Source organism: Aulonocara stuartgranti (genome assembly GCF_965226115.1).
Source record: "Aulonocara stuartgranti genome assembly, chromosome: 23".
Taxonomy (NCBI): domain Eukaryota; kingdom Metazoa; phylum Chordata; class Actinopteri; order Cichliformes; family Cichlidae; genus Aulonocara; species Aulonocara stuartgranti.
The window spans coordinates 49,828,231-49,842,334 of record NC_138958.1 but is presented as its reverse complement, the minus strand read 5'-3'; the positions used below and the strand labels follow the sequence as shown (position 1 = coordinate 49,842,334).

The window sequence follows — 14,104 nt, the reverse complement described above, 5'->3', positions numbered from 1 at the left end:
TTAGAAAATGGAAACTCCAAACAGCTGAAGCCAACAGGAAGCAGCTTCAAACAAACACAACAAGAGAAAAAACTCTGAATGTTTCACATTAAAGTCGTACATTTCTCATAAAAACAGGACAAAGACTTGAAAAAGTCGTGTTTTCCCTTCCAGGAACCACATGGCTTCACTTTTAAAGGTGAAGTGTGAAAGAAATGGACATATTTGAAGTCCAACACCTTTTTCCAGTCACATTATTAAAGCAGACAAACTACAAGCTCATTTTCATTCCTTTTTTTTTTTTTTTGGCCTGTCCCGTTTGGCTCTTTTGCCATCAGAATTATTGTCTAAAGGCAAAGAAAGATGCCCAACGGATTTACTTTACCAAATTGACCATCCCAGCCTTGCCATAATGGTCCATTTGATTCACCTTTTATTGTTTATTTTATTTTCACTTGCTGTATACGGGACAGACTTGACTGGAGAAAGAAGGAGAGAAAGAAAGAGGGAAAGAGAAACAGCTGAGAAGAGGGACGGGGGAGAAGGGCAAAAAACAAAAACCAACAGAATGGGCAGGAAAAAAAAGAAAAAATGCATATATCGATCACCTGGATCACCTGTTGAGAAAGAAAAAAGAAAACAAGCCGAAGCGAACAAGAGTAATAGAATAAACAACATCACAATGATATATGGGAATATGACAGTAAATACTAAATATTAAACATTATTGTGCAGCACATAAGATCAACAGAACACAGTGTGCTTTGAGGTAGGAGCCAAAAAGGGTGTAGTTTGTGGGTGTGATCACCCGTGTGTACACCTGTGAGCATGGACGCGCTTGTTTTTTTAAAAGGTTCCTTCATGTAATGATCTGCTAGAGGGTGTGGGGGGGCCACAACCCCGTCCTCCAGGGCATGAAGCAGGTATGGAGGAGATCAAAACTCCAGACATCCAGAGGCCCCCAGAACACAAGACCGCCCCGACTCCGCAGCAGCAGGGAGGCCCCACACTCCAGACCGCAGTCGGACGGCCAACTCCTCCTCCTAGCCCCCCCGCTCCAGCAGGTCGCAGAGAACGGAGGTGAGAGAAGACTCCAAACCTCCCTCCACCCGCTCATTGTAGTGTTGATGCATGTGTGTTCTAAGGTGCATTTAAAACCCAGGAGGGCATGGAGCTACCTGCCAGAGAGCAGCAGGTAAGCGCATAGTCCCTCCTGATAGCCCTCAATGTCTAAGTGTATTTAAAATTGAGAGGTGGGCAACGACGCCAGGGGTGAGGTGTACACCCTGATGGTAACCTGGATTCCATGTATCGTGCCCACCCCCAAGATCCTATATGTATGTGTAATGAGAGTGTGAGTAATGTGAATGTCTAAGTTGTGGGATAAAATTGAGGCAGAGGCAGCCAGAAGAAGACAGAAGGGGGGGTAGCCTCCTCTGCACCCTGGTGACATACCCCTACTCCAAGGCCCTGCATGTGTGGGTGGTTGTGGTGGAGCGGGAAGAGGGAGGCAGCTGGAGATGGGGAGGGAAGGAAGGGAGGGGCAAGTGACCCCTCCCTGGGGCCAGCTCCCCCGCTGACCCCAGTAGGCACCCCCATACTCCGCGACCCGCCAGGGAAAGGGGGCCCAGGCCCATCCAGACCGGGGACCAGTGCAGCAGCGCCTCCCGGCCCCACAGAGCCTGGGACAGTCCACCCAACCCCACCACAGAGAAAACTGCACCCACCCCACCATCCACTCATCTTCCAGACTACATAAGACAATAGACGCCCAGGCTGAGATCTTCCTCCACCTCTCCTGTATCTCCCCTTCCTGCAGAGAGAGTTCCTGAAGAGAGGAAAGCTCCTGCAAGATGTGACAATCTCCCCCACCAGTTGAAGAGCCCCCCAGGTGGCTCGATGCACCGGCGGCACCCCGCGCCAGGGCTGGGCCCCCATGCACCCGCCCGCCCACAACCCCGGCAACACACCAACCAGGACCCAAGCCCCCGAGGACCGGCCAGGGCCCCAGCCCAGAGATGGAGCGCCCCCAGAACCTCAAGTCGTGTTTTTCCTTCCAGGAACCACATGGCTTCACTTTTAAAGGTGAAGTGTGACAGAAATGGACATATTTGAAGTCCAACACCTTTTTCCAGTCACATTATTAAAGCCGACAAACTACAAGCTCATTTTCATTCCAACAAGTCATCTTCTGACCTGGACTAACAACACTGGTCTCTATGTGCAGCTGGCTGTGAGACCAGTGCTCAGGGAGCGTCTACAAAGTGCAACACTGAAAGAACATCACACACTCATTTGCTTCCAGCACTTTCACACAAACATCTACTGTCATTATTGTCACCAAACTCTGTGGATCCTTTATTGCAAATTCAAATGGGATCAAATGGTCAGACAAAAGAGGGTTATGAGGAAATATGATGAAATGTTGCGTATTAGCAGCAACTTATTGAATCATTTTCCTCAGAAACCAAACAAAATGATTGACAAACATGTTTTTACAAACTCAGTGTTGGACTTGGATCAGCAGGATAAGCTGATGTTTAAAGGCATTTGAGTCTCGCTGTATGAGAGTCCAGTTCTTACTCAATATTTATGGATGATGTTCTTTCAGTGTTGCACTTTGTAGACGCTCCCTGAGCCTCACAGCCAGCTGCACATGGACCAGCTGACATTACCCAGCATTAGAGGCGGCTGTAAAAAATTCATGTTCCCATTTAAATGGTTTTAATTTGAATAAAACGATGTTGATTCATTCAATCCTGAATCGATGTTTAATATAAATGTATTTTGCCAGAATCTCAGGTTAAAGCTCACAAACTATTTCAACAAGCAGCAAACAGATAAAACAGTAAATGAGAGCAGCTAAACACACAAAGATGGAAACACAGAGCGTGGATCGTTCACTCGACGGCACGTACACGGACACGCCGTCGGGGCTGAAAGTGGACAGCTCACAGATCCTGAAGCTGCAGGTTTCATCTGTCTCCAACCAAAACTGAGTGAAGCAGCAGCAAAAGAAGATCCAAACTCTGCTTCACGTTTGATCAATATGCTCATGAATTCTCTCTGACTTTGGCTGTTCCTGCCTGCACAGCTCTCTCTCTCTCAGTGTACTCCAAGAACAGCTTCAAACATCTGTTTCTGCATCATTCACTGTTTATTAGCCACCAGTCTGCTGTTGTGTTCAGTGCTGTCGGCCTCTGACAGTAAAGCCTCATTTCTGCTGTTCCATGGAAACTTTTTAAAATGATGACAGATTACAAACTCTCAGCTGTGTCTGTAATCAAACCTCTGTAACTTTGCTTCACTTCAGCAGCATCAGCTCATGTTCACATGTTGCTTCATGGTTTGCTTCAGTTTTTGATCGACTGCAGAATATTTTGAAGGTTATCTGCTATAAAAAGCCAGAAGAGGAAAATCTGCTTCATGTGTTTCTGTTTGATCCTCAGTGACTTTGACACAAAGGCCTCTGCTGTGATGATCACACCTCTGATCAAGTCTCACAGTGTCACAACTGATAAATGAAGCTACACAGTTAATCAGGGTCCCCTCTCTCTGAATCAGGAAAGGTGGGCAGGCCGCGTGTGGGCCGCGGGCCATACGTTGAGTATCACTGTTTGAAATGTGAACATTGTTCTGCTGCAGTCAATGGACTAAACCAGAGAAGAAGAAAACAGACTTTACCATGAAGATCCTCAGTGTGGATCAGTATAATATCAGCCTGATGTCTGCAGTTTAGTGTCAGCACAACTTTCACATCATATTCATCTCAGCACAACTAAAACATGCTGACTGACCTCAGAGTTTCAAGTTTACATCCTGGACTCTCCAGGAAACCACACAGATGCTTCACTCCTGGACCCTGCAGCTTGTAGTTGTTGTACAGGTCCAGCTCTCTCAGATTGGAGGGGTTGGACTTCAGTGCTGCTGCCAGATAATCACAGCTGATCTCTGACAAACCACAGCCCATCAATCTGTATAAAGAATGAAAGATGTAAGTTTATTAGACAAAGAGCTTGAAATCATTCAGTGTTTCATCATCTGTTCAGAGCTGAAGAAGGTTCAGAATGTAGAAGTTTAGAAAATGGAAACTCCAAACAGCTGAAGCCAACAGGAAGCAGCTTCAAACAAACACAACAAGAGAAAAAACTCTGAATGTTTCACATTAAAGTCGTACATTTCTCATAAAAACAGGACAAAGACTTGAAAAAGTCGTGTGTTTCCTTCCAGGAACCACATGGCTTCACTTTTAAAGGTGAAGTGTGACAGAAATGGACATATTGAAATCAATGATATCAAAGCTGGAATCAAATGAGTCCAAGTCTTCTGCTGATTCAGCATCACATTCATCTTTGCTCCTTGTTCTGCATCCCCACCATAAATATAAAGAGGCAAAACTCACATTTTCCAAAATCCTCTTTAAGCTTCGACAATAAAGGAAGATAGTTTTATACAAGTCTTTGTGGTTTTCTTGTCACCCAGATGCCCGAGTACTTAAACTTGTTATAGCTGGGTTTAAAAGGGGCTAAAATACACAAAACTCCCCAGTTGTCGTACAGATAGACTTTGCCTCGCTCTTCCCAAAATTCACTTTATATCCAGAAATTGTCCCAAATTCCTTAAGTATGCATTAAGGTGACCTTGAGGCTCTTAAAGGCGCCTATAAATAAAACGTATTATTATTATTATTATTTTAAGTCTATCCAAAAGTTTGCGGAGGCTGTTCGATGGGTTGGAAATAAATAAAATCATGTTGTCGGCATAAAGAGAGACTTCATGTTCGATACCCCCTCGATGTTTTCCCTCAACACCAACACATTGTCTCAGAGCAACAGCTAGCGGTTCAATGGCAAAAAGGAGACAGAGGGCATCCCTGTCCTGGGGGGCAGATTATTGTTAGTCCGGACGGCTGTTAGAGGGGAGCAATACAATACTTTTATCCAAGATACAAAATTAAAGCCACATTTTTTAAGCGTATAAAAAAAAAATCCCATCTCGCCCGATCCAACGCCTTTTCTGCGTCAAGCCAAATTACGGTTTCCAATGTATCACATGGGTATAAATGATATTTAATAGAGCTCTAATGTTCAAAAAAGAGTGCCTAATAAAGCCCGTCTGGTGAAATAATGGAGGACAAATACTTGTGTAAGCGACGGGCCAACACTTGAGCCAGGATCTTGGTGTCTGTGTTGAACAAAGATATTAAACGACATGAACGACAATCTAAATGGTCTTTTTCCTGTTTTACAATTAAACACATCACTGCTTGATGCATTGTTGGAGGCAACGACTGTGAGAGGAAGGATTCTTCAAAAGTTGATTTTAACAGTGAATTCAGTCGGTCAGAAAACTTTATGAAAAAATCAGATGGATACCCGTCGGGGCAGCAGATTTTCCAGACTGCATGCTCCGTACGGCCGTTTCAATTCCAACATTAGAGACAGGTTCCTCCAGACTAGCGATCGCATCTTCTCCCAAGGAGGGAATATCAAACACCTTATTGAAATCATTGTGGATCTCAAGGATAGTTTGGTTGTCTGTAGACCTTATTCCCTGGTCATTGTAGATCTCAAGGATAGTTGGTTAGCTGTTCTTAGTCGCAGCTGGTGAGCTGATAACTCGCCTGTTTTTTCTCCATGTTCATAAGCGTAGCTGCAACTTTGACTAATCTTGTTTTGTAGATATGAGATTGTATTCAGTTTGTCATTGTAACCGCTGTGTATATAATACAGGCTCAGGAGAGTGGCTGTACACAGCATGTAGTTTAGTGTCACGGTCGCAGTAGCTGACCGTATGGAGAGTGTGTGGAGGACTCAGGTGCAGACACTGGCGCAGACACTATGGACCCAGCAGCTTACAACCCTTCTGCGGAGCTAAAGGACGACATCATTTTCACTGTGGAGAATCTTCTCAGCCTATGGCTGGAACACCCCCCGGAAGAGCTTCGCCGCGCAGCGGAAGACCGGCTGCAACGGCTCTTTTCCGGCCTGCCATGGCTATTGGAATCGCTTCCCCCGACCATGCAGGCCTTTCTCCACCTCACACCACACCTTCTCTCCGCCACTACTACCTCGCAGCCTCACCTACCGGATGTAGTTTTGCCCGGCCCGTTGGAGCCGTCTGCGGGGAGGAAACGTCGATCGCGCCGTCGGCGCGCCACCCCACAGCCGGACGTTCGGACTTCTAAATCGCCGGCTGTGGTGAGTGAGGATTCCTTTCCGTTTTCAGACTGTTTGACTGTTCATTCAGGGGCGGTGTTCTGTGCGGCAGATGATATCGGGAACAGCATATCACCTGCTCAGCAGCCCCTCTCAGCTCAGTCTCCAGTGCCTGTTTCAGCTCAGTCTCCAGTGCCTGTTTCAGCTCACGCTCCAGTGCCTGTTTCAGCTCACACTCCAGTGCCTGTTTCAGTTCACGCTCCAGTGCCTCCAGGGTCACCTGTAGCTCAGGCCCCCGTAGCTCTAGTGCAACCTGTAGCTCAGGCCCCTGTAGCTCCAGTGTCACCGGTTTCGCACACTCACATAATGCAGGGAGACAGCCTAAGTTCCAGTCTGGGGCCTGTCCAGCCCTCGTCTCGTGTCTCCGCTGGAGGGTCCGAGGGACTGCTCCGGCCTTCGTCTCAAGTCTCCGCTGGAGGGTCCGAGGGACCGCTCCGGCCTTCGTCTCCTGTTTCCGCTGGAGGGTCCGAGGGACCGCTCCGGCCTTCGTCTCCTGTTTCCACTGGAGGGTCCGAGGGACCGCTCCGGCCTTCGTCTTCTGTTTCCGCTGGAGGGTCCGAGGGACCGCTCTGGCCTTCGCTTCCTGCCTCGTCCGCTGGAGGGCCCGAGGAGCCCGTTCAGCCTCCTGTCTCCGCTGGAGGGCCCGAGGAGCCCGTTCAGCCACCTGTCTCCGCTGGAGGGCCCGAGGAGCCCGTTCAGCCTCCTGTCTCCGCTGGAGGGCCCGAGGAGCCCGTTCAACCACCTGTCTCCGCTGGAGGGCCCGAGGAGCCCGTCCGGCCTCAAGCCACGTCAGCTGGAGGGCCCGAGGAGCCCGTCCGGCCTCAAGCCACGTCAGCTGGAGGGCCTGAGGAGCCCGTCCGGCCGCCTTCTGCTCCTGCTTCGCCTGGTCCAGCTTCGGCTTCTGCTTCTGCTTCGCCGTCGCCTGGTCCAGCCTCAGCCTTAGCTCCTGTTTCGCCGTCGCCTGGTCCAGTCTCTGCCTCAGCTGCTGCTTCGTCGTCGCCTGGTCCAGCTTCATCCGAGTCTTCGTCCTCGTCTGGTCCGGCCTCCGCCTCTGCCACGCCTGGTCCAGCTTCTGTCTGTGCTTCGCCCGGTCCGGCTTCAGCCTGTGCTTCGCCCGGTCCGGCTCCAGCCTGTGCTTCGCCTGGTCCAGCCTCTTCCGGGTCTTCGTCTTCGCCTGGTCCGGCTCCGTCGTCTGTGGCTGCCACGCCACCGTCTGGTCCAGCCTCGTCTGGTCCTGCCTCGTCTGGTCCGTCTGGTCCTGCCCCGTCTGGTCCGTCTGGTCCTGCCTCGTCTGGTCCTGTGCCCACCGGGCCTCGGCCAGTGCGCTTGACACTGGAGCGCCGCCGCTGCCTTCCGCGCGGCCGGCCTCCTGAACTGCTCCATCGTCTCCTTCGCCGCCGCCGCTGCCTTCCGCGCGGCCGGCCTCCTGAACTGCTCCGTCGTGTCCTTCGTCGCCGCCGCTGCCTTCCGCGCGGCCGGCCTCCTGAACTGCTCCGTCGTCTCCTTTGTCGCCGCCGTTGCCTTCCGCGCCGTCGGCCCCCTGAACTGCTCCGTCGTCTCCTTCGTCGCCGCCGTTGCCTTCCGCACGGCCGGCGTCCCGGACTGTTTCCACGTCGTCGCCGTTGCCGTCCGCACGGTCGGCCCCCTGGCCGGCCCCCTGAACTCTTCTGTTTTGGACTCCTGTGCTGTCGGCCCCCTGGCCGGCCCCCTGAACTCTTCTGTTTTGGCCTCCTGTGCTGTCGGCCCCCTGAATTGTTCTTTTTTGGGGCTCGTGTTTTGTTTTGGGGCTTTCTTGTGCTTCGGTGTTTTTGTTTCGTGCCCTCCTTCCTGGGCCCCCGCCGCCCGCCCTGGTCGGGTTGTTTTCTGTTTTTTGGGCTGTCGGGGGCCAGCCCTTGCGGGGGGGGGGGGTACTGTCATGATCCTGGGTCCTTTTGACCCAGCGTTTTGTGTTTTCTCTTCGCGATTTTGGTTCTGTTCTCCTCTGATTAGTGTTTACCCTGTTCCCCCCGTGTGTTCCTGTATCTAGTCCGCGTTTCTTAGTTTGTGTCCTTTCATGTGTAAGTTCCTGTTTTATTGTGAAGGTATGCGTCTTATGTGAGTGTTTTCAGTTTGCCTCCCTAGTCTCGTCATGTTAATCACTCCCAGCTGTGTTTCCCACCTGTGTGTAATCTCCCTGTGTTCTCTGAGTGTATTTAAGTTGTATTTTCTGTCTTAGTAATTGCTGGTTTGTCTGTGTTGTTTCCCCTCGGTCTCCCTGCGTCTCTCCGTGTATATTTCTCCGGATCTCCCCGCATCTTCGTTCTGGTTTGTCTTGTTAGTTCTACCCAGTTTAGGTTTTCCTGTTTCACGGTACCCACGCCATTGCTGTTTGTATTTTCGGTTGTTAAATAAACACTCATCTGCACCAGAGCTGCCGCATTTTGGGTCCTATCTCGTATTCCACACGGCTTGCCCCGGCAAACCGTGACAGAAGAGGTGTTCGGTGAAGCCCATCTGGTGACTAATTCTGGGCTGTGGAGAGGATTTAAATGGAAGGTGGTCATGAGATATTTTAGAACCCCAGAGATAATTGCCAAAATGAAGCCTACAAATCCTGACACCTGCTGGCGAAATTGTGGTACTTCTTTAGGAACCCACTCACATATATTCTGGTCATGCCCAAAAATCTGCTCACTTTGGAATGACATATTTAAAGTTCTCAGTACAGTTTTCCAACAACCATTAACAAAAGACCAACAGTTAGCCATTTTAGGAGTCTTACCAAAGGGTTTTGCGGGAAACAATAAAAAGTATCTCTTAAGAATCTTGCTTACAGCAGCACTAAAGTGTATCACTATTAAATGGCTGAATCTTGACCCACCTTCATATAATATGTGGATTGATAAAGCAAGAGAAATTTACCAGATGGAGGAAACAACATCTGCTCTGCAGATTCAGAGAGAATTGTTTACTGAGTGTTACACCCCGGCCTAGGCAACCGGGGTGCAACGCAGGAAAATAAAAATAAAGCAAAAACACACGAGAAAAAACTAATACAAGCTTCCACAAAAATAATCCCCAAAACGAGATTTAAAGCAAGATACCACATTTATTTAAATCACCAAACACAAGACGTCAAACTATTTACAACGGGGGGAAAGATCGCGACCATGACATACAGAAACACAGGGCTTAAATACATAGAGGGAGCAATCAGGGAATGGACCACAGGAGGGAAACACAGCTGGGGCAAATTAGAACTGACGAGACAGGGAAAATGTAAACTGAACACACTAAGATAACAACAGACCTTCAAAGTAAAACAGGAAACACATGACAGTCACGCAAAAACAAAACACTGACACACCGAAACGTAACATTTCCCCCTACCCAAAAATCAAACATGTAACCCCAAGTGAAATGTTTTGATAAAAACCGGATGAAGGCTGGTGGAGGCTGGAGCGGTCCCACGGACCCTCCAGCAGACGACGAAGGCTGGAGCGGTCCCCCGGACCCTCCAGCGAAGACGGATGAAGTCTGGAGCGGTCCCACGGACCCTCCAGCGAAGGCAGACGAAGGCCGGAGCGGTGCCTCGGACCCTCCAGCGAAGACAAACGAAGACTGGAGCGGTGCCTCGGACCCTCCAGCGAAGGCGGACGAAGGCTGAAGCGGTCCCTCCAACGGACCCTCCAGCGAAGACGGACGAAGGCTGATGAAGGCTGGAGTGGTCCCACTGACCCTCCAGCAGACGACGAAGGCTGGAGCGGTCCCACGGACCCTCCAGCGAAGGCGGAGGAAGGCTGGAGCGGTCCCACCGACCCTCCAGCGAAGGCGGATGAAGGCTGGAGCGGTCCCACGGACCCTCCAGCGACGACAAAGGCTGGGGCGGTCCCACGGACCCACCAGCAGACGACGAAGGCTGGAGCGGTCCCTCGGACCCTCCAGCGAAGGCGGATGAAGGCCGGACCGGCCCTCGGACCCTCCAGCAAAGACAGACGGCTGAAGCGGTCCCTCCCACGGACCCTCCAGCGACGGCGGACGGCTGAAGCGGTCCCCGGGCCCTCCAGCGAAGACAGACGGAGGCGGAAGCGGCCCTCGGACCCCCCAGCGATTGGACGAGCCCCCATATGTTACACCCCGGCCTAGGCAACCGGGGTGCAACGCAGGAAAATAAAATAAAGGCAGAAACACACGAGAAAAAACTAATACGAACTTCCACAAAAATAATCCCCAAAACGAGATTTAAAGCAAGATACCACATTTATTTACATCACCAAACACCAGACGTCTAACTATTTACAACGGGGGGGGAAGATCGCGACCATGACACACTGAAACACAGGGTTTAAATACATAGACGGAGCAATTAGGGGATGGACCACAGGAGGGAAACACAGCTGGGGCAAATCAGACCTGACGAGACAAGGAAACGTAAACTGAACACACTAAGATAACAACAGACCTTCAAAGTAAAACAGGAAACACATGACAGTCACGCAAAAACAAAACACTGACACACCGAAACGTAACACTTCCCCCTACCCAAAAATCAAACATGTAACCCCAAGTGAAATGTTTGATCAAAGCCGGATGAAGGCTGGTGGAGGCTGGAGCGGTCCCACGGACCCTCCAGCAGACGACGAAGGCTGGAGCGGTCCCCCGGACCCACCAGCGAAGACGGATGAAGTCTGGAGCGGTCCCACGGACCCTCCAGCGAAGGCAGTCGAAGGCTGGAGCGGAGCCTCGGACCCTCCAGCGAAGACAAACGAAGACCGAAGCGGTGCCTCGGACCCTCCAGCAAAGGCAGACGAAGGCCGGAGCGGAGCCTCGGACCCTCCAGCGAAGGCGGACAAAGGCTGAAGCGGTCCCTCCGACGGACCCTCCAGCGAAGACGGACGAAGGCTGATGAAGGCTGGAGCGGTCCCACCGACCCACCAGCAGACGACGAAGGCTGGAGCGGTCCCTCGGACCCTCCAGCGAAGACAAACGAAGGCTGACGAAGGCTGGAGCGGACCCACCGACCCTCCAGCAGACGAAGGCCGGAGCGGTCCCTCGGACTCTCCAGCGAAGGCAGATGAAGGCTGGGGCGGTCCCTCGGACCCTCCAGCGAAGGCGGACAAAGGCTGAAGCGGTCCCTCCGACGGACCCTCCAGCGAAGACGGACGAAGGCTGATGAAGGCTGGAGCGGTCCCACCGACCCACCAGCAGACGACGAAGGCTGGAGCGGTCCCTCGGACCCTCCAGCGAAGACAAACGAAGGCTGGAGCGGACCCTCGGACCCACCAGCGAAGACAGACGGCTGAAGCGGCCCCCCCGCGATTGGACGAGCCCCCATATGTTACACCCCGGCCTAGGCAACCGGGGTGCAACGCAGGAAAATAAAAATAAAGCAAAAACACACGAGAAAAAACTAATACAAGCTTCCACAAAAATAATCCCCAAAACGAGATTTAAAGCAAGATACCACATTTATTTAAATCACCAAACACAAGACGTCAAACTATTTACAACGGGGGGAAAGATCGCGACCATGACATACAGAAACACAGGGCTTAAATACATAGAGGGAGCAATCAGGGAATGGACCACAGGAGGGAAACACAGCTGGGGCAAATTAGAACTGACGAGACAGGGAAAATGTAAACTGAACACACTAAGATAACAACAGACCTTCAAAGTAAAACAGGAAACACATGACAGTCACGCAAAAACAAAACGCTGACACACCGAAACGTAACATGAGCGTTGGCGACCCATACATGCTTTACTGTTTCAATAATTTAGCATAGGTCTGTTTCGTTTTGTACATTTATGGCTAAGTTTGTCACATGTTATTTAATATTACATAAAGTTTTTGTTTTGTTTTGTTTTTGTTATGTTGTTGTCTGTTTGTTTGCTTGCTTGGGTTTTGTTTTGTGCTTCCTAATTGCAGTTCTTATTTTAATCTACATTTCTGCATTGCAGTTCCTGTAACTCAAGGCCAATATCTGACAACCTACAGACCTTCAATCTGTATAAAGAATGAAAGATGTAAGTTTATTAGACAAAGTGCTTGAAATCATTCAGTGTTTCATCATCTGTTCAGAGCTGAAGAAGGTTCAGAATGTAGAAGTTTAGAAAATGGAAACTCCAAACAGCTGAAGCCAACAGGAAGCAGCTTCAAACAAACACAACAAGAGAAAAAACACTGAATGTTTCACATTAAAGTCGTACATTTCTCATAAAAACAGGACAAAGACTTGAAAAAGTCGTGTTTTTCCTTCCAGGAACCACATGGCTTCACTTTTAAAGGTGAAGTGTGACAGAAATGGACATATTTGAAGTCCAACACCTTTTTCCAGTCACATTATTAAAGCCGACAAACTACAAGCTCATTTTCATTCCAACAAGTCATCTTCTGACCTGGACTAACAACACTGGTCTCTATGTGCAGCTGGCTGTGAGACCAGTGCTCAGGGAGCGTCTACAAAGTGCAACACTGAAAGAACATCACACACTCATTTGCTTCCAGCACTTTCACACAAACATCTACTGTCATTATTGTCACCAAACTCTGTGGATCCTTTATTGCAAATTCAAATGGGATCAAATGGTCAGACAAAAGAGGGTTATGAGGAAATATGATGAAATGTTGCGTATTAGCAGCAACTTATTGAATCATTTTCCTCAGAAACCAAACAAAATGATTGACAAACATGTTTTTACAAACTCAGTGTTGGACTTGGATCAGCAGGATAAGCTGATGTTTAAAGGCATTTGAGTCTCGCTGTATGAGAGTCCAGTTCTTACTCAATATTTATGGATGATGTTCTTTCAGTGTTGCACTTTGTAGACGCTCCCTGAGCCTCACAGCCAGCTGCACATGGACCAGCTGACATTACCCAGCATTAGAGGCGGCTGTAAAAAATTCATGTTCCCATTTAAATGGTTTTAATTTGAATAAAACGATGTTGATTCATTCAATCCTGAATCGATGTTTAATATAAATGTATTTTGCCAGAATCTCAGGTTAAAGCTCACAAACTATTTCAACAAGCAGCAAACAGATAAAACAGTAAATGAGAGCAGCTAAACACACAAAGATGGAAACACAGAGCGTGGATCGTTCACTCCACGGCACGTACACGGACACGCCGTCGGGGCTGAAAGTGGACAGCTCACAGATCCTGAAGCTGCAGGTTTCATCTGTCTCCAACCAAAACTGAGTGAAGCAGCAGCAAAAGAAGATCCAAACTCTGCTTCACGTTTGATCAATATGCTCATGAATTCTCTCTGACTTTGGCTGTTCCTGCCTGCACAGCTCTCTCTCTCTCAGTGTACTCCAAGAACAGCTTCAAACATCTGTTTCTGCATCATTCACTGTTTATTAGCCACCAGTCTGCTGTTGTGTTCAGTGCTGTCGGCCTCTGACAGTAAAGCCTCATTTCTGCTGTTCCATGGAAACTTTTTAAAATGATGACAGATTACAAACTCTCAGCTGTGTCTGTAATCAAACCTCTGTAACTTTGCTTCACTTCAGCAGCATCAGCTCATGTTCACATGTTGATTCATGGTTTTCATGGTTGATTCTCCTCATTTTTTCAAAAATGACCTCTGACAGGAAAGTCTCATTTCTGCTGCTCAACACTGAAGAAATGTAAACTTTTCAAAATGATGACAAATTGGAAAACACCTAAACCCAGGAGATGTAACCCTTCTCTCTGGGGCGGAGGCAAGCGGACCACCTCTTTGATTAGAGCTGTGTCTCTAATCAAAGCAGAGATGGAACGATGCCACTTTTTATGTCCGATATCGATATGAATCCAATATAGTCAATTTTATAATCAAACGTTTTTTTTTTATATCTTGCTGCATTTTGTATAAGTTCATACTCAAGTTTAAAAAATCTAAACACTAAAGCTGTTCTGTTATACCTGTCTGCAAAAACA

General features: G+C 49.1%; 1 protein-coding gene and 1 long non-coding RNA gene across 2 annotated transcripts in view; one reads left to right on the top strand and one right to left on the bottom strand.

The window, feature by feature from the left end:
* Positions 1 to 14,104, bottom strand: part of LOC309701485 (NACHT, LRR and PYD domains-containing protein 12-like) — a 1,029,495-nt gene that overhangs the window by 751,888 nt on the left and 263,503 nt on the right. The window contains exon 6 of the mRNA XM_082525721.1: positions 3,777 to 3,953. Within this exon, the coding sequence (XP_082381847.1) occupies positions 3,777 to 3,953 (177 nt within the window). The remainder of the gene's footprint in view (positions 1 to 3,776; positions 3,954 to 14,104) is intronic.
* LOC309701542 overlaps positions 1 to 14,104 on the top strand; it is a 211,683-nt gene that overhangs the window by 176,312 nt on the left and 21,267 nt on the right. The gene's annotated exons all lie outside the window — the stretch shown is intronic.